This window comes from Heliconius melpomene, chromosome 4, assembly GCF_056956725.1.
Source record: "Heliconius melpomene rosina isolate 202511_hmr_F chromosome 4, ASM5695672v1, whole genome shotgun sequence".
Taxonomy (NCBI): Eukaryota; Metazoa; Arthropoda; class Insecta; order Lepidoptera; family Nymphalidae; genus Heliconius; species Heliconius melpomene.
The window spans coordinates 2,129,778-2,150,564 of record NC_140392.1 but is presented as its reverse complement, the minus strand read 5'-3'; the positions used below and the strand labels follow the sequence as shown (position 1 = coordinate 2,150,564).

The 20,787-nt window shown below is 32.3% G+C and overlaps 1 protein-coding gene across 2 annotated transcripts in view; it reads left to right on the top strand.

Moving 5' to 3' along the window:
• Positions 1 to 352: 352 nt before the first annotated feature.
• nAChRbeta2 (nicotinic acetylcholine receptor beta2) overlaps positions 353 to 20,787 on the top strand; it is a 31,248-nt gene continuing 10,813 nt past the window's right edge. The window contains exons 1-10 of one of the 2 annotated variants that reach the window (XM_085208133.1): positions 353 to 489; positions 1,240 to 1,433; positions 1,732 to 1,860; positions 2,218 to 2,379; positions 2,680 to 2,836; positions 3,340 to 3,467; positions 4,934 to 5,109; positions 7,262 to 7,414; positions 9,107 to 9,219; positions 9,713 to 9,825. In XM_085208133.1, coding sequence (XP_085064259.1) covers positions 438 to 489; positions 1,240 to 1,433; positions 1,732 to 1,860; positions 2,218 to 2,379; positions 2,680 to 2,836; positions 3,340 to 3,467; positions 4,934 to 5,109; positions 7,262 to 7,414; positions 9,107 to 9,219; positions 9,713 to 9,825 — 1,377 coding nt within the window. In that variant the 5' untranslated portion in view covers positions 353 to 437. Of the gene's footprint in view, positions 490 to 1,239; positions 1,434 to 1,731; positions 1,861 to 2,217; positions 2,380 to 2,679; positions 2,837 to 3,339; positions 3,468 to 4,734; positions 4,911 to 4,933; positions 5,110 to 7,261; positions 7,415 to 9,106; positions 9,220 to 9,712; positions 9,826 to 20,787 lie in introns of both variants that reach the window. The other variant, XM_085208132.1, reaches the window with a different exon arrangement.

Below are 20,787 nucleotides of genomic sequence, written 5' to 3'. Positions count from 1 at the left end.
TTTCTTATTATAATTTTTAAATAAGATATGATTAGTTGTGTTTTTTTTTTATATTTTGGGGTGTCAAAATTTACTCCCAAAGTGTACATAGTTATTCTTTATAAATAAATGAAATATTTTTAAATTTATTTAGTTTGTTTACCTACCTCATAGGCATATAAAAATATTAGAAGAATACATACTTATCGGCGAAATCGATTATTTAATAATTGACCTTATATTAATAAGAAAATCTTTTAAATTCCCACAGTATAATGAATACTAATCCAATTTTAAAAAATATCAACGCCATCTATTAAATAACAAAAGAACGTCTGGTTCTACAAAATGCCGCACAGCTACCGTCGCGTCGCCTTATTGATCTCGTACATTTTCATCTCAATTCTCAACACAGCATCTCTACACGCAGTGGAGAACGGTAAAGGTGTAACGTCAAGATGAAATTATATGTTTTGTGGATATTGTTTAATTATACAGCAGGTTGTTTAGGTAAGCCTTTTTTGTGTTTTAATTTTTTTGTACTATGCAGTTGGGCGTTGAGTGCATTGCAGTTGAGTTGATAAATCAATTATTTTGGATTCTTAGTAGCTATGTGTATCGTATTTAAAGTATGTTTTATATATATTTTAGTAAAAAATAAAGTTTTCTTTCCAAATAATAGGAAAATAATTGTATTTTCTTGAAAGTGTCAGTGTTTTTGATTTTGAAATTGACAATATTTATTTGTCCGCCCAAATTGCTTTCGATCTTAGTATTTGAGGTCTAATAATTGATTTTTTCTGCATAATTATATTACAAATAGTACATAAGATATCTAAATTATTTATGGAAATATGGTTTCTCTTTTAGAATTTTGAATATCTTTGTTAACATCATATAAGACTGATACGTAAGACATAATGATGATATTAAATCCTAGAACAAGTCGTGTGTATACTGAAATAATATTATAATACTGTATCCCACAGGGTAGACAGAGGGAACCTAGAGTTGAGAAATTTGGTTTTCCCTATTTTTCCGCCCAATTTTTCAGTTCGTGTTGAGTAAAGTGTGAAACTCTCCACCACGCTTTCTCTTAGCTTACCAGAATAAAGAAATGAAAATAATTTCTTCCCCTTGTGGAAATCAAACGCACAACCATCGCTTTGACAGGTACCCGCAACCTCATCGGCCTTTACTGTAATAAAATAAATGTAAATACAAAATATATACTAATAGACATATTATCACAACTTCCAGGGGTTAAGCTTCTAGAAGCAAATCCAGATGTGAAACGGCTTTACGACGATTTACTAAGCAACTACAACCGTTTGATACGACCGGTGACGAATGTATCAGATATATTGACAGTACGACTTGGTTTGAAACTTTCACAATTAATGGAAGTTAATTTGAAGAATCAGGTCATGACTACTAATTTGTGGGTGGAACAGGTGAGATAGAGATTCCAATACGAATAATATTTTATGTAAAATTATTTTGAGTTTTGTCACTTTACTAGGAAATCTTTAATGGTATTTTGGATATCCTGGCATTATTCAAAAAAGATTTAGAATTTTCCAAAGCATATGTTTTCTTCTAGAGTGTTTATCATTTTTTCTCTTTGAAATATTTTTATTTTCTGAAAATTAAATAACATCTAATATATAGGTACATATCCAAATATCGATCAATATCATTTTGATTGCTAAAGAAATTATTATTAATAAGTCTCTTATTCAACTATTCCAGAAATGGTTCGATTACAAGCTACAATGGAATCCAGACGACTATGGCGGAGTGGAAATGCTGTACGTGCCATCTGAGCATATATGGTTACCAGACATCGTATTGTATAACAATTGGGATGGAAATTATGAAGTGAGTTATATTTGGTAGAAAAGTTTATTTTAAGCATTACACATGGAGTGTAGAGAGTAGAGAGAAACGAAGGGCAAAATGATGTAACCATTAAAATATTACGAGGTTTTTCTCTGGTATAAATAAAAAATATAGGGCTATAGAATCGGACTCTTAAAGTTAGCAATAAAAATAAGCTTCCTGGTAGTCATACTAGAGAAGAAGGCGGACAGAAGACAACACAGTGATTTAATAAGAATGATTGTTATTCTTTGAAAGTTTCGGAACTCTATTTATTTATTATATTTATTTTCTCCAGAATGGGGAAAGACAATTATATATTAATTTCAGATTTAATAATACTAATTTCTTTTTTAGGTAACACTAATGACTAAAGCTACATTGAAGTACACAGGGGAAGTGAACTGGAAACCACCAGCCATATACAAGTCGTCGTGCGAAATCAATGTGGAGTATTTTCCATTTGACGAACAAACTTGTTTTATGAAATTTGGTTCTTGGACTTATAATGGCGCTCAGGTATATTTATGAGCTTTAAAACCTATAAAACCATATTAAAAATCTCTAACCTCAACATCACAGATTTTTTACTATTTGGCTTCGTAACCCTAAAAATTCTCATAAGATTCTGTTCTTCTTCAAGAACAAATAGAAGAGAAAAATATTAAGGTTTTATAATAAGCAACAAAAATATTTTATAGATATTAGCAATACAACGAAGGTTTAGTTTAATAGTTATTAATGTGACGGTTTTTCTTAATATTTTTTTTAATGTTTCTTTTTTCTTAACAACTTTGAACCAATTATATTATTTTGTAGGTCGACCTCAAACATATGGATCAATTACCAGGCAGTAGTTTAGTCCACGTTGGCATTGATCTAAGTGAATTCTATTTATCTGTTGAATGGGATATTCTAGAAGTGCCCGCGACCAGAAATGAGGAATATTATCCTTGCTGCCCAGAACCGTTTTCAGGTAATTACTTGTTTTTGATACATTTTCTTATTAGTGTATCTTTCAAACCATAAACAAGGTTTAGAAGTTATGTTTCTAATTGAAGAATTTGATATAATTTTTCGTCCTTATCTTCATAGCCAACTGTTCTTTAACATATCTTGTTAACATATTTTAATAGCTAGCTGCATAAGCATGAGCTGCAGTTGACAAATCGTAGCCGCTCTTAAGTTTACTGTAAATGGTTAGGAAAGCTTAGAAAAAAGCTGGAAGCTTAGAAAGCCTAACGTTTGGGTAGCCACGACTCGTCAACCGTACTGTATGCAAATATGGCGTAGTTAAAAAGAACCTGGCTGTACACGTGATGCTTGTATAGGTTCGATTGTGCAGGGTATGCTACCCAGAGGACTGAAAAATTTCACATATTTATATTAATGTAATTTTATAAAAAGCATACGTATCTAATATTTTATCATCTATTCTAATAGAGTAAAAGAAGGATCCATCAATAATTTTTGTTTTAGATATAACATTCAAGCTAACAATGCGAAGAAAAACGTTGTTCTATACAGTGAATTTAATTATACCGTGTGTCGGTTTAACATTTTTAACAGTACTAGTGTTCTATTTGCCGTCGGACTCAGGGGAGAAGGTAAGTGATGATGTAATATGTCTGCTATGCATTTATTGGCAATAACCATTGATTTGAGCATTCCATTGTCTTGTGAATAAAGTTTTTATCAAAATTTTTATTTATACGGAAACAAAATGTACAGTGCGTTAGTTAATCGGGGCGAAATTTGTTGAATATTTTATAAAATATAAAATAATTCGTTTCTTACACGGATATTGTGAAAATTTTTTGTAACTTCATCGAAGTTTAGTTCGAACAAATCAGCATAATATGGCTATGAATTCAAATAGATACGAAGAAGTGTTGGTGTTTACGAAGTGTTAGTCAACATGGCCAGAAAATAAAGAACAAAGCACTTGGTCATTATTATACTTATTATTTGGTTCTCTCTACCTGATCTGCAAAATTTTGGGATCAATGATAATCCAAAGCCTAAAATATTTTGTATTTTCCAAATAATTTCTTTTTAATTAATCGGAAATTTCATTCTTCGCTTATAATTATTAAACTAGAGGGGATTATTAAGGATTCCATATAGGAATTAAAAAAATATCTACAAGTACTTTTACCTTTAAGAATGAGCGTGCATAAAGCGTGAACGTTCATATAAAGAGAATGCAGAATTGAATACCTACATTAATTAAAACCAAATTAGATCAACAGTTACAATATTCAGCAAATTGTCGCCAAATAGTATTTAGTTCTTCCATTCGTTCAAAAGATTTGCACGATTGATGTTTAAGGGTAAACAGTCATATCATCCGTCCATCCTTCCATCCATCATCCATCCACCCGTGCCTGCCCAGTGACGGTCTTTTTTGATCCATTAGCTAGATGTGTGTGTGCTATCATTGATTTGCTTTTCATTTACTTGTTGTCTTTCCACATTTTAAAACGAAAAATTTAAATAATAACCTATTCTGATTCTAAAATTATTTGTCTTGTAGTATTTAGTTCTTCCCTTCTTCTTATATGTTGGTATTAAATGTAAATCCTTCCAAATTTAACTTAATTGTAGATTAATGTGTTATCTGTTTCTTTAGTACCTAATATTATAAGCTTCTAATATAATTTATAACATTAAAAGATCTACCTAAAACTATTTAAAACAATCCTAAACCTCTTATTATTAAACAACAACAAAAAAAAAACGCTTCAACATCAATAAATATTTAATTAAAACTTAACACCTACACAATAAGTTCTAAAAACCAGCGAGTGGAAAGACAATATACTTACTTTTAATAACGAACAAAAATCATTCAAAAGAGACTTTTCTCCTTAGATATCGCTCTGCATCTCCATCCTGGTGTCCCTCACAGTGTTCTTCCTTGGCCTGGCTGAAATCATACCGCCAACGTCGTTGGCGATCCCTTTGCTCGGGAAATATCTGCTATTCACAATGATCCTAGTATCACTCAGTGTTTGGGTCACAGTGTGCATTGTAAACGTACATTTCAGGTAAATTAATATTTCCCCCGTAGATATCGTTAAGCATCTCGATTTTGGTATCACTGACCGTGTTTTTCCTGTTGCTCGCCGAAATTATACCGCCCACGTCGCTGGCGATACCACTCTTAGGGAAATACTTGCTGTTCACCATGATACTGGTGTCGCTCAGTGTCTGGATGACGGTGTGCGTACTAAACGTGCACTTCAGGTAAGTCTTGTTTTGTTGTTTTTTGTTATTGTTGTTTTTTCGTTATTTTTATATGAAGGAGAGGACTTATGTGTTGAGACACCTTGTTATTTTTTATATAAATTGTTGTTTTCATTTTTATAACGCTGTTGTTGTGTATTTTAATGTTGTCACTGTTTTGTTGTGTTGTGTTATTTTTAAATTTTTATTAACATTTTAATCTAAAAGTGTTCATGTAGGTGCAACTATTGGCTGGGCTGGGGTTTCAAATTTTAAGCTGGACAAGGTAATTTCTTAGCAATAAGACTACTCGCATATCTGTGTCAAGACAAAGTAATTAACGATTTATTTTTAAATATTGTTAAAGTCGTTATGGGTAATATTAATTTGTGTTATATTTTGATAATAGACAATGTTCACTAATTAATTGATACAGTTTAAGTATATATAAAAGGCTAATGGTGATACACAAAAAAAAACTCTTAAAACCCTTGAATATAATATCTTTTTATATAGTTATATTATAATTATATCTTTATATAAAATGTTTATTTTTTTTTGGTATCTTTGTCATAGTCAAAGCTATATTTGAAGGTTTTTATAGTATGGGTGATTTTTAAAACTGCAATATATTTAACTAATTCAGTGTTCTTTCAATTACGTACTAATTATGCGATGGCAGCTAGTACTTGTGTACTAGTATTAGTACTTGTGTAATACTTGAAAAGATAAACGAGGCAAAGCGTGGCGTAGAGCTCTGCCATTCAACAAGCGGTTTTCAGAATTCGGCTAAAAATGAGGGAACGGGGTGCTCTCTCTCTGCTCTCCTGTGTGCGAGTTACAGTATAACGCCAAAAAAAAAAACATATATATATATATTTTCCACTGGGCCGAACCGTGAAACATTTTGCATCCACATCTATTAAAAGTTGAAACACAAAATAATACACTCGATTACGAAAACAGAGCACCCTTTATCATCGCTAGGGTTAAATTGCAAAATAAAATGGATGCTCTAAAATTCAGGCATAAATGCCCATAAATCTACGGTCTCATTGTAACGATCCGATAACGAGACAATGGCGTGTGAAATATAGTATGCGGTGCAGCTTATTGAATGCGCATGTTTAGTTGTGAATGTTTTGATAGCGGTATACTTAAATGTATTGGAAAAACTGTAAAGTCCGTGAAAAAATTGAATATTTCCTTTCTCCGAGTGGGAATCGAACCCACAATCTGTCACGTTAAAAGTCATACTTTGTCACGCCACGACTGATCTCGACATTATATGGATCGTTATAATTTATATTTTGGTAATTTGTTTTGAATAGCTAACTATATTATAAACAACATTTTATAAATTGAATTGAAATTTTAACAATCATGGACAAGAGGTAAATAAATTTTAATAATGCGATTGAAAGTGGAGACTTTGTTGACTTTTGTAGGCATTTGTTGTTAATTCATTATGTTGCGTGTTCCTTAATAAATAATGTTGACTTGTGTCCAATTTTTATTATTGATATTTTAATTTTTGAATGAAAGCTGGTGGTAAAGACTATAATAGATAAATAAGAGGATAATTTTGTAGCTTTACACTATATCCCACACATTGCAGGGTAAGCAGAGGGAACCTCGGAACCGTAGTGTCAAGATACTCTGTTCATAATAAACACTTCCGTTCTCTACTTTTTGCTGTCCTCTGGAGGCATTGCGTGTTAAAAGGCGGAACTAAACGCTGCGCTTCTCTTCGTTAACAAAATGAAAATATTAAATATTTAATTTCAATTCGAACTCACGAACATTTTGTACCTCGTTGTGGTTTCTTTATTATTATTCAATTAGGTACGTAATTTTGTGTTGAGTTATAAGAATCTTGTATTTTCATCATTTTTTTGGTTTTGTGCTACCAATACAAATAGAATATAATAATTTTATACTAATATAACTGAGTGTACTTTTATTTCACTGATAAAATATCCATGATGGTTTTTTACGAAAAGATAAATTCATGAGTAGATAGATTTCGATTCATGAGTCTATAACGCCGGGATTTTAATTGAATACTTTTTATATTTTTTAATATATTACACAATTAATTGATAAAGATAATAAAATATTACTTATAAAGATAATAAGTATTAATTTTATACATAACAAGAAATAACTGTAGGTCACCATCAACTCACACAATGTCACCGTGGATGAAGAAACTTTTCCTACAACTGATGCCGAAGCTCCTCATGATGAGACGTACCAAGTACTCTCTGCCGGACTACGATGACACCTTCGTATCTAATGGATATACAAATGAACTTGAAATGAGGTGAGTGGCAAAACACTTTCTTTCTATTTACTTGGACTAATATTTTGAATAGATTTTCGACAAAAATCATAAAACCTGACAATTGTGACAGGACCCGCACACCGAGGGTTCTGTATCAATTTCAGAATTATACTAGATTTGCTACTTCAATCCTACACCCAATTAGTGCTGTCCTACTGCATGACGATGGGCTTAAAATATAAGTATATGTACCTAATAAAAATAATATAAAAAATCGGTAAATTGAGATGCCACATACTCAGAAATATTAAGGAATAAAATTATTTTCTTTATAAATAAGTTATTTTCAATCAACATTTTGTTATTATTGAATTATTTATTGAATTATTATATTGAATTCATTGATTATTTTATATTGCTTTTTGTTATTATATGAGATTTTAATGTGTATTTTAAAGGGCAAAGGGTTTATGAAGTGTCTTTAATAATAAATTAAATGGTTCATCGTAAATTGAAGTAAATTAAGTACGAGTACGTGTCGTAGATTTTAAACTTTATTACAAACTTATAATTGCAAATTTTAATTGCACAAATTTCATATGGCGTTGGTAGTAATTACTTAGTATTTTTGTTCGGTCGCAAATATAATTAGTTTTATTCTGTTTTCCACATACAGTAGGATAAACATAGGGAACCTAGTGTTAATACACTCTTTTCACCATTTTTACATCAGCATCGAGACGTTGCACTACGTCGGCCTTGTTTCTTTTAATTTAAATTGCGTATCTTGCACATAGCAGGATTGGCAGAGGGAATTTGAGAACTTTGTGTAAAGACACTCCCTTTTTATTATAACACTTACGTTGCCCACTGCCTGGAGTACCGAGGAACCCTCGATATTATAAAATTTGAAGAACTCTTACATACTATCGTCGTATAAATTAAACAAGCACAGAGACATTGGTCACTAAATCCTCTAGCACAAACCAACAAGTGTCCAAAACACGAACGATATTAAAACTTTTTTTTTTAATTTTATTAGTTTTTTATTTCACGACCAACTCATCAAGTGCACCTCGTTTACATAACAAAGCCATCGACTCTACGAGTAACTTGCGGAAATAGATAAAAATCAAACGCCAAAATCGATGCTTATGAATAATAAAGGCCGTTGCGAACATTTTTTTACGATTCGCAACTTTTATTGTGAATAATGAAAGTATTGAAGCGTGACGTTATTTCTTTTTATAAGCTTCTTATTTTATCTCAACCGTTTATGAGACGTAAAATATAAGTAAAGTATTTTACGAGACGCCATTTTGTTTGCGCTGCAGGCAATGTTTTGAATTAGCTTTAATTTTAGTTGCTATTATATAATTTGTGAGCTAAGTTAGGAAGTATAGAGTTATTGGTTGTGTTGAGAATGAAATATGTGTATTTTGTACGTCGATGTTAAAATTAACTAATACAAATGTATTAGTTAATTTATGCCAATTATATAAGTTTCAAATCCTTTCGCTCAGTCTGTGTGAAAATTGTTTCACAATGTTCCACAAATTAATATAAAAATCATATATATTACATAAATTTAATTTCCAACTATATCTTCTAAGCTATTTTTTTTATACTGCTACTGTAACGGATTGACTAATAAACATTTTCCTACTACCTGAAAAAAATCGACTAGTTATACAAAAAAGACTTCTTTTCTAAGCTAAATCAATATTGCAGGGATAGTTTAACTGATGCGTTTGGAAGCACCAAAGGCGATGATGAAGACTACAGGAAATCTCCTGCCCCTGAAGACGATATGTTGGGTGCTGGTGTACATCAACGACCATCAGGTAATGTGGTCGAGTTTACAGTCACCCTTGTGCCCTTGCGCCATGACGAGCTCATATTTTTTGACAATATTTCTCTTTTCTCCGTGTGGAATAATAGTTTAAATCTTTAAAAAAATAAAAATATTGAAAAATTATATATTAATTGTCCTGAATCTGGGTTCACACTGCCACAAAACTGTCTCACCGGAAGTCGCTCCACCGTTGCTATATTAACGCTTCATAGGAGAGCATATTGGAAATACAAATTAATTAAATTAATACTAGCCAGAGGTTTTTATGGTCAATAAATAGAGTATTTTCATGAAGATTCCATTATATGTTTTGAATTAATTAAAATATTCATAATTTGCTAACATTTAGAATAATAATTGGTTCATCTGTAAACGTGTTGGTTGTGGGGTTGATTTTCAGTTTTTTTCATACTTAAGAAAGAAAAATAATAAAAAAATTTGAAACAACTACCCTCGATCATTAGGCATTTTTTGTTCACCAGTAACTGAATCCGAGAACATGCTCCCGCGCCATCTTTCACCGGAAGTAGCCGCGGCGTTGCAGAGTGTACGCTTCATAGCGCAGCATATTAAGGACGCAGATAAGGATAACGAGGTATGTGGGATACTTAAAGTAGAAAATATTTAGCAAAATGATAATGTGTTTTAGATTTTAGCTGTAATATATATATATTTTATTATTATATATATTTAAAGAGATCTATATCCAACAGTGGCTAAAACCAAGCCAATGATCATTAAGATCATTGTGAAGAAGACCTAGAGTCCTGGACTTTGAAGTTACTTATTACTTACGAAAAAATTACATACCATTTTACATTTTAACTAAAACACTCGACTCCTCCAGAAAAAAATGCCTCCAATTGGCTCCTTTCAGCAGAAAGTAGAGAGCAGAGTGTCTTAACATTAGGCTTAGTCTACCCAGTTACACTGCGGGATAAAGCGTGAAACTAACAAAAAGATATCAAACACTTATAAAATTGTTAAACAACATCCTTATGGAATATTTGGTATAAATTCCTTACGCCAAAATCCTATTAGAACAATTAGTTTCCTCTCATCTTAATGACATGAACCATCAGCGAGGCAATCGAAACTTTTAACTTTTCCTTATATTAATTTCTCTGTCGAGTTCTCTCTACTAAACGTTATATTGCTTGGTATAAATTCTATCTATCATAAAATAATTAAGAGGAGTCTTAGTATTAAGTTCCCAGGTTCCCTCTAGTCACCTTTCCAAGTCTGGAATGCAAGGTGAAGCTAATAAAAAGATTTTCTTTTACAAATATTTATGTTCACAACTGTAAACGAGAAAATAAGCGAGAAAACGAACAAGGGTGAATAAATCGTAGTTACTACACGAAGTGCGCTTGATTGCGAGTTCATTCACGAATATTTGAATATATTTTTTAAACGTCGTCGGCGCAAAATACAAATTATGAATGTATTTGTATACAGTACGTACATAAAATATTTTTTGTAGAGTAAGATTAAGGTTCTAGTTTATATTTATTAGGAAAACTTGCTTAAAAGCTTCACGCTTTTTTAGCAGGATGATAGGAACCTAATGTAACACTCCGCTACACACATATCGTTTTTTTTCGGAACATTGTGTGTAGATTAATGGAATTTAACGCCACTAGAATTCCGGCGGAAATTGGGGAACTTAAGTGTGCTAATGGAAACGGATCTTAGCTCAACACTAGGTTTCCAGGTTCCCTCTACCTTCCCTTCTAAAAAAAAACAATAACAGTAAAAAATATTTCTCAGTAGCGTAGCCACGTCCGAATCGAAAAATACGTCATTTACAAATGTTTTCCAAGTTTTTTTTTAATACAAAAGGCAATCATCTCACTTAGATAAGCACGAACCGTCAACATCTCAAGGATTTCTCGACAGAAGTTACAAAAAAGTTTTACGGATAAATAAAGATTTGGGAATTAGTAACGAACCTTTCAGTTTTGTGGACTTATTTACGGGTCAGTTGATATGTAATGTTGTATCAGTCATTCGTTTTATTTAACTTGTAAATTATTATTTGTTTAGTATAAGTTATTTTGTATCTTAAAGTTATTTAATCATCATCATCATCATCATCATCATCATCGTAACTAGCCCGTCTCTATCTTCTACTGAACTTAACTGATATTATATATAGGTACTTGGTACATATATACATATCACTTTAAGGCCGTAGTGGCACAGTTACACAAGCATGTGACTGTAACGTGACAGTTGTGGGTTCGATCCCCACAGGCGGAAATTAATTATTATTTATGAATATTTACATTTCTTCCCTCTTGCACCAGGGCAAAAAGCCCGACGTTGAGTTCCACCACTCAACACGTAGTGCCTTGAATAATTTGGCGGAAAGTGGAGAATAGAGTGTCATAACACTAGATTTCCTCTGCCTACTCTGTTGTTTGCGGAATACAGCGTGAAGATGATGAAATTTTTACATTTTTATGAACACATAAAAACTACTACCAAAATTTATTACTAAAATACTTTCTCATTTTCTTCCCAACACGTTCCTGTAACACGTAATACCTTCCTTTAAAATCCAAAACAAACGCAAACCTTGTTTGCGCCGTTTCATATATTTCCTCCACATTTTTATGATTTCAGTAGGTACCCACTGCTACTATAGCAGACGTTGTATGGACGAACAAATGAAAAATGAAAATTTCCGCAACCGCTTGCACCATCACGAACGTTGAGTTTGTTGAGACCAATAAATATTTCTCTTAAGAACAATACGAGTAGAGTCCATTAAATCTGAAAAATACTCGCGCGTACTAAGCTTTGCTCTTAAAGTGGACCTCAGTATTATTTAACCAAGAAAATTCCTTCGCCTTCACTAATAAACACTTACCTATTCTTGGTATTGAATATGAAATGAACGTAAAACATGAATAGATTTGTAGAAAACGTATAATAATAAAATTACGTTGAGAATTGGCTGCGGGGATTTGAGTTTTGAAAAATAAATGCTTTTTATGGTTTGGATTTTACGTTCTTAGTATATATTTATATATTTCTTTTCTTGAATATAAATAAATTGAGTGGTTTTACGTCTTTTTAGAGTATGTGTTCGTGTGTGGACTTTAGTAGTAATTGTACATTTTAAGTTCACACGTTGAATCCCACAAACAGCTAAGTAGAGTAGAATAATAAGAGCGAGGAAATGAAAATAATCATTTCCCCCGAATGGGAATTGAACCAATAACCGTCATAATGTACAACCAGATGCTGTGCATATAATAATAAGTTTATTCGTAATTTTATTGTCTTTATTCTTACATTTATTTCAATTAATTTTCCGCAATAAATTGAATTATTAAACAATTGTTTTGTTTAAATGACGTACATACATATCGAAATCGATTGAATGAAATAATTGAAGCACACAATACACACCGTTCAATATTATCATAAGGTGACCAAAAGTACCTACAATTTATTTCTGTTTATTATCTTTCTTCTGTACCACCGTTATACGACCAAAGCGTTTACAAACGTAGTGTAAATAAGCAGTTTTAACTATTATATCAATTAACAATATAAAATTTAAAATAAAATACATAATAATTTTCGAAAGATTTTATGAATTTTTTTTTTTTGGGAAAGTAAATTTGTAAATGTGGTGCGTACGGTTTCGATATCCAATCAGAGTATTTAATCCTTTTCATTTCATTGTTTGATAAAACAAATGTTAAATACCGTCGCTTAACACGTGTTATTTCGACGAATTAACGAATTCGTCGATGTAATGCCTACCCTGCTTTGTGCTGGATAGAGAGTGAAGCTGAAAAAAAACCCCAACAACGCGAGTCGTTTTCGCCCACCGTGGGTTCTGTACAATTAGAGCGGCCTTTTTACAGTGTTGGGTTCCGCCAACACGTGACGGCAGAAAGTGTCGATCGGTAGTGTCAATGGGAACGGAGAGTCTAATAAAAAAAAAAAATTTAAGTTAAACGGTTTTATATTGCAGATAAATGTACTAAAAGCTAAAAAATAATTTCATGGAAATTATGATTACTAAAATAAAATCGTGGGGACACTTGCTACTTACCACTAGGTGGGTGAAGTCTCATGCCATGTCTTTCGATTGTAGATATTGGACGTGCCCCACGATTTTATTTTCGACCGACGACGACGACGATCGACCCCCCCAGAGGTCCAATAGAGGGGCAAGGCTATGTACAACAAGATGTGCCTGAATCTTGAGGGGAAAACGCTAACGACATATCATTTTTATCCACCCTAATGCCATACAGTTCTCGGCGCGCTTTTACCTTTTACCTTAACTTGGGTGGTGTACCCCTAGTGACGTCTCATTTTTAGCCACCCTATAGCCACACAGTCCTCGACAGGATACCAGATCTTGACTTAGGTGGGAGATTCATATTGTAATTTTGTATAATATACTGTATTATACTTACCAAGCCCTTTATTTTGATACCCATATTGATGGGATTGAAAACTACATTATCCGCCATTTTGTAGCAGTGGCCATCTTTGATTTTGATTTTGTATAGTGCACTGAATTCTACTTGACAAGCCCTTTCATTTGATACCCATATTGATGGGATTGAAAAAAACTAAGTGGTCCGCCATCTTGTAGCGGCGGCCATCTTGGATTCACAATAATATTGAATATGAATAATTGTATTGTCATCAGAATCAAAAGCGTATACCAAATTTCAGATCAATCGGTTAACGGGAAGAGGGTTAAATTTCAATTACTAAATTTGACCCAAACAAATATACAAATAAATAAACAAACGGGGTGAGCTAAATAAAACCGTTTAAAAACCACTAGGTTCCCATGTTCCCTCTGCCTAACCTGTTATGTGCGAGACATAGCGTGAAAATAAAAAGAAATAGTACATAATCCTTAAAATTATCGCGTTCTATACAAACTCTCCAGGTATATTGGTACAAACATTATAAATACTTTAAAACCTATCATATTAAAAGCAATTCACTTAAAAAATCGTAAAATCTACCCTCTTTCATAATATAGCAAGGAGTATCTTAGCCAGTATTTATAAGGGATGATTTCAGGCAATTTAAAGTTATCAAGCAAAAGGCCGAAGCACTCGTGCGTCCGTAAAGAGCCAAGTTTTATTGGGAAAAGTTTTAGACCGCTGATGCTCCTCTCATTAGGATGAGGGGATTGTGATTGCGTTAATAGTCTTGCCAAGTTAATACTTTTATAAGTGAGTGTAGTTTTATAGTTTGGATGGAGAAAAATTGTGTGAAAGCATGTTAGTAATATTTGCAGGGCTTATCTTGGTGGGTGGTGGAACTAAACGCAGCGCTTTGCCTCGTTATCAGAGCTAGCTAGGTTAAGTAAAGTCTTTTTTAGAAATCGTACCAAATTGTAACAAATGAAACGATCCAAGCGTTCTGACATATATGCGTATGATTTCTTCTCGTCGTCTCATCAAGCTACGTCGAAATTCTTATATATTTCTTACAAAATATTAATATCTCTAGCCAAATAAGAATTATAAGCAATTATGTTTGGGTAGCGGAAATTTTGAAATATCTCCCTACAGAAGTGCTAACAACATAAATAATTTCTTTCCTTAGTGTGGAATGACCATAAAAAGTCTTAAAAATGCAAATTATTTGTCATTTTTCTTTATTCTATGAACAAAATCACTATGGGCAGACTGAGAGGGTTCCTGTACAATGGGACGTACGGCTTAACTTAATCATAGGAATTCTGCTTTATTCAGTGCAATATCTAAATTTAAATGTGAGTTATATTATATTACATAGATTTTTTCATATAAACCTTAAAAAATATTGTAATATTTTGTGTTTTTTTATAAATTGCAAGTATTTTAGTTAAATACACTTTCGTTCTAAGAGATCTATTTATTATTTCACTGTGGGATGCACATAGCCAAATAGGTATAAACCTAGTGTCAAGATATTCCTTTCTCTATTTTCTACCTAAATTCAAGACATTGTAAGTGGTTTGAAGGAACGTTGTACGTCGATTTATCTGAGCAGAAACGAAAACAATTTATTGCTCAGTGTGGGACTCAAACCTATAATCCTTATACTCAAGTGGACGTGTGCTTACTTCGATCCAATTATTATATGAAAATACAATCTACATTGACATAGAAAAAACAATTAAAACTTTCTACAGTATTCCCAGAAACAAAAACTAAAACGATATTTTCTTTAAAAGCAAGATAATAAATCACTTTAAAATTCAAAAGTTTTTGTATAAACGTCAGAATATTCCAAGTCATTTTTGCTAATTTCGATGTGAACAGTGAACAAACTTACTATTCTTATATTGTAAAAGTTTGTATTTGCTCTAGATTTTTATTATTTTAGCAGCCTTCTACACGGCTGGGCTTTGCTCTAGTCGGGGTAGTCTAATAAAATTTATATAGAAACCTTTATTATATCTTCCATATATAGACTTATATTATTATTTATTACTGTGTGGACCCGAACGCGGCCACACCCACTTGAACTATACGAATATTTATTAAATAAATTTATGAAATTATTTTCAGTTTTCAATAGAGAAATGCGTTAAGCAAGCTCATTTTGGGTGACGTTTTCTAACAACAAACTTTGGAAATCGTTGCTTAGCAATGGTCGCATAGTAACGGTTTTTATTAACATGGCGGAATAAATTGCATGTCAAATTAATAAGTATTTTAATATATTAATATATGTCGAAAATATTACAAATATGAGAAAAAAAAGTATCCTATGTTCATCCCGAGACCCTCAAGTATCTCTATATGAGTATTTTATCACAATTGAATTAGCGGTTTGGCCCTGATTGCATAAAAGACAGACAGACAGACAGAGTTACTTTCGAATTTATAATATAGGTATGGATTTATTATTTGTGTATATTTAATAACAATTAATAGTACGGATTGAACCCTCGACTACTGTCTAATGCAGTTAAAACATCCTCCAAGCCACTTGATATATCTACTTATATGATGGTCTTCTAAATCCAGAAGTATCAGATACGCTTGCACAATACATAATTCTTGTTTGTTCATCAAACTTGTTCCGAACTTTACCCAACAAATACTTGCTGTCGTCGACTTGTGCCTTTGATAAAGTGTGATCGTTTTACTTTGGAAGTATACAATGTGCTTATGTTACTAAGCCTATGTATGTTAATACAAATATGTATTCAATAATGTCATGTAGAGGTACCGCGGTGGGTGTAGGTTCGATTACGAGTCGGTGAAATTAATTATTTTCTTGACTTTAGTAAGATGAGAACAATTCCGCTACTCAACAATCAAAATATCACGAAAAAAGCGGCGAGTGGTGTTTTCTAGGTTACACTAGGTTCCCTCTGCCTGCCTTGACATGCGGGATGCGGTTGAGGAAAATATTCATAAACATTTAGTTTAATTTTTTTCAGCTTTACTCTTTTACCACATATAGCAGGGTAAACTATCCTAATGTTAAGGAACCCCGTTCTCCAGTTTTGAGACAACCAGTGAGAATCAACTTACAGAGGTTTTCTTCGGCTCATATAGTTCATATTACGTATGTACAATGTAGGAAATACAAGTATATAAGAAATACAAATAATATACTATATACCAACATACAAATATATACAAAACAAAAGTACCAACAATCTACACTCGTCGAACCGAAAATATGTAATGTTTAACGGGAAAAAGGGGCGAAGTGAGGTAAATAAATCGGTGCCTTAGAAGAGGAAAACTAGGAAATCTCGAAAGCCAGATGTTTGTGAAATTGTACAAACACTCACTGTACTGTTGATTTTGCGACTCTTCATTGTCGAAACGCGAGTATTTCACTGAAAATATTATGGACTAAATGTTATAGGATTTTTTCTAAATATTTTCATGGTGTTTCTTTATATAGTTATCGATCATATTTATTTTGGGAAATCTACAACTTGAATTATGTGAGTAGCTTTTACCCTATCCTGCTATGTAAGTAGCTTTTACCTGAGTGCCCTAGGTAACTTAACGAACATAGTGGGTTACTTTCAAACGTGATATAGCCTATAGTTTTCTTCGATTAATTGACTATTAGACACAAAATTTTCGTGTCTCGAAGCTAAACTGAAATTGAGAAAAACAGAGTGCCTTGACACTCATTTATTTCTGCCTACATAGCTAAAAAAACACCACTTTATTGTGATTTCACAACATAATGTTAAATTTATGTATGGGAATACCGTTGAACGGTGCCCCAAGCTGGAGTTCCACATACATTCGACTCACAGGATCTTGATTAAAACCCGCCTCGTGTACGTAGGATTACTTACAGCGCTTGCCGCAGCGAGATATTAACGACAACGGCAAAATATTAACGAATAACTTGTGTTTAATGTTTGCTCTGTTCTGTGTTTATTCTGTATAAATTTATCGTTATATACCTACGGATATTTCCTATTTTTATTTCTTCGTTCTGGTGCAAGGTAAAGCGTGGTTTAGCTCCGCCACTCAACATGCAATGCTTTCAGAATTCGACGGAAGTGTCTTAACACTAGGTTCCCAGGTTCCCTCTGTCTTACTATGTGCGGGATACAGCGTGAAGCTATAAATATGTCATGTTTTACATTAAAACCCAGAGAAAACATACAATATCTTCCTCTACCTCTACCTCTACCAAAAACTCAAATTCCATATTAAACCTTTGGTAGGTGATGATATTTAACAGGCCTAAGGAATCATAACGTTAAATATTCAAAAGGTATTAGGGGATGGAGTCTTAAAATATAATGTCATTCTGCCACTTCATACTTAACGTTGTACAGCGAGTACGTTCTAATCGAGCTTATTGAGAATTTAGGTTCTCGCTGTCTTGAAACTGACAGCGTGAAGTTTTTGTTTGTCAATTTATAATTTAAATTCTCGGTCTGGGTTCGACTCCCATTAGGAGAACTGAATTGTTTTAAATTCTTCACTAGGTAAGGAGGCAAAGTGCGGTGTTAAGTTCCGCCACTCAACTCACAATGCCTCTATATTTCGAAAGAAATTGGGGAGCTGAGTGTCTGAACACTATATTCCCTTTGCCTACCCTGCTGTATGCAGTACACAGCGTGAAGCTGAAAAAAATGTCATAATATTTAGAAAAAACGACATATCACCATATATTGCAAATTTTAAACAAAATCTATTTAAGACATACAAACCAAATAATTTTCATACAAAAACAGCCTAGCCAGGTAATTTCCAATCTATGGAGGTGTCTACACGAGTAACGCATACATACTACAAAATCACGGTATATTTACTGAGCTCATAACGAATCCGCTCATTCAGCTGGCAAAGCTGAGTGAACGAATTATCCCAGAGGCCCACTGAACTGTAATGAACGAGTGAATGTTTTATTAAACTCAACGCGACATAGACAAATGAGTGAATGTTTACATATTTAATGTTGGGATTTGTCTTGATTTTTGTTTAATATGTAGCTGTGTCATGTCTGTGTGGAATTAGATGTTTCTGTTTATTTGTGTTTTACATTTCATTTTAAATTTTTGTTTAAAATTATCAGTATTATATATTTTATTAATCTTATGCAATACTATGACTTAATTTGTTCATAGAACTCTATAGGTTTTTTAATGAGAAAAATATAAAAAATATATATTAATTTAAAATTTATTCGCAATACAACTATTCGATTATATTAGAGTTAAAATATCATTTGAAACTACATCTAGAGGAACTTAAGCATTAAGCATAAGTGAGACACTACGTTCTTTATGAATCTATTGTGGAGAGATTTATTTTTACAGTATTCTTAATTAGTATATTGAATTTAATTATTTTTATATCTTTAGCTTCATAATCCAACTCCGCCAGTAACGTCGAACCTATAACCCTCGCGCTTACAATCAGAATTATCACTTAACCATATATCCCTATTATATATATTACCAAAAATAAACTTGCACAAAATTCCATTTGCATTATAACGAATCGTTAATCGAATAGACTATTACAGTTCGGCCAACAGTTGTAAGTACACCCAGAGGAGCTTGGGTAAGATGGCACCACCTCTGGGGGCTAGGATCGATGGCGGCAATTTAAATCCGCTGATACCGTCGCTTCGCAACACTTCTAATGAGATAATGTAATTACATTCGTCTTAAATCCCTATTGGTGATAGAAACGTGATGTATGTTGGTTTTTTAACTGACGCCTAAAAGGAGAGTTATGTGTTTAGCGTGTATGTATGTATGTCTGTTCTTTTGTTTCCTTGTAACTGTTATACCGATTTTGATAATTGATAGTCGATGGATTTTTATTGATTGTGCTAGTGTTACTGGATATTGTTAATTTAATTTATGTAGTCGGGATTTTTAATTTTCTTCTAATTTATGTATGTAATTTTTTTTATTGGAACGGATTGGTTATTTTAGTTTTTTTTTATTTTATTAATCGAGAATTGTTTTACGGGGATAGCAAAGACTTATGTTAAGTGCTCCATTTTATATTTTAAATTGATATATTATACTGAGCGAAAGTTGATATACTGAAATATAAGTAAGATCATTTTTAAAACTTACCTTATTACCAGGTTAAAAGCAATAACATATTTTATTAATACACAAAAATATATTTTCCTTAAAAAAAATTATTTTACGTTTATCAACTTATTGCTGGGAGCGTCGACACGTTAATAATTTTATAGACTTTAGAATGGTTTGATCGTACGAGTGTGTACCAATTTGTATGAAGGTTTATATACGTCTATAATTCTATAAGATATTGTTATTGAAAATTTTGTTGGGTAGAACGCGGATATCTCGGGAACTATTGATTCGATTCAAAGAATTCTTTTTATGTTGAATGCTACATTTATTCAGAAAGGTTACATCACGTTAATAAGTTTAATATAAGGCACGATACCTGCAGTCAGAGTCAGAATTATCTCTAGTTTTTAATATCTTTAATATGAGCTGAAAGCGTAGATAAAAGTGTTTTGACACTAGATTCTTTCTATCTAATGACAACACATCATTTAAAAAAACAATAATTTCAAATTATTCAACCGTTTAAATAAAACACTGCCAAAATGAAGCGTAGCTACATCTCAATAATTAAATGTCGTCATGTAAATTTTGTTTTAATTTGAATTTAAGACGGCGACAATAACCTCTCCCTCCCCATCCTCCCCCCACACTCCCCCTCCTCCTCCGACTTCCTTGTCTTGTAAGAGATGAGTGAATGTAATAATGGTGAACATTGAACAGATTAATATTGTTAATTGAGTGTGGTCCTGTCTGTCGGGAACAAATCATTCTTTAGTTCATTCTTCTTTTGTTGCGTTTTCAATGACTGACTGACAAATTAAATGTTAAATTCTTAAATGTATTTAAAATTATTTGTTTTTAGATTAAAAATGTATTTGTTGCTTAGATTTAATATAAAAGAAAACTCTAATTATCTATGATCGATGGGCTCTTTCTATTTTTAATTGTCACAAGTGAAACGAAAACGAATAATCTCTTTAAAACTAAAAGAAGTATATTTTTAAATACGAATCCTTGTTT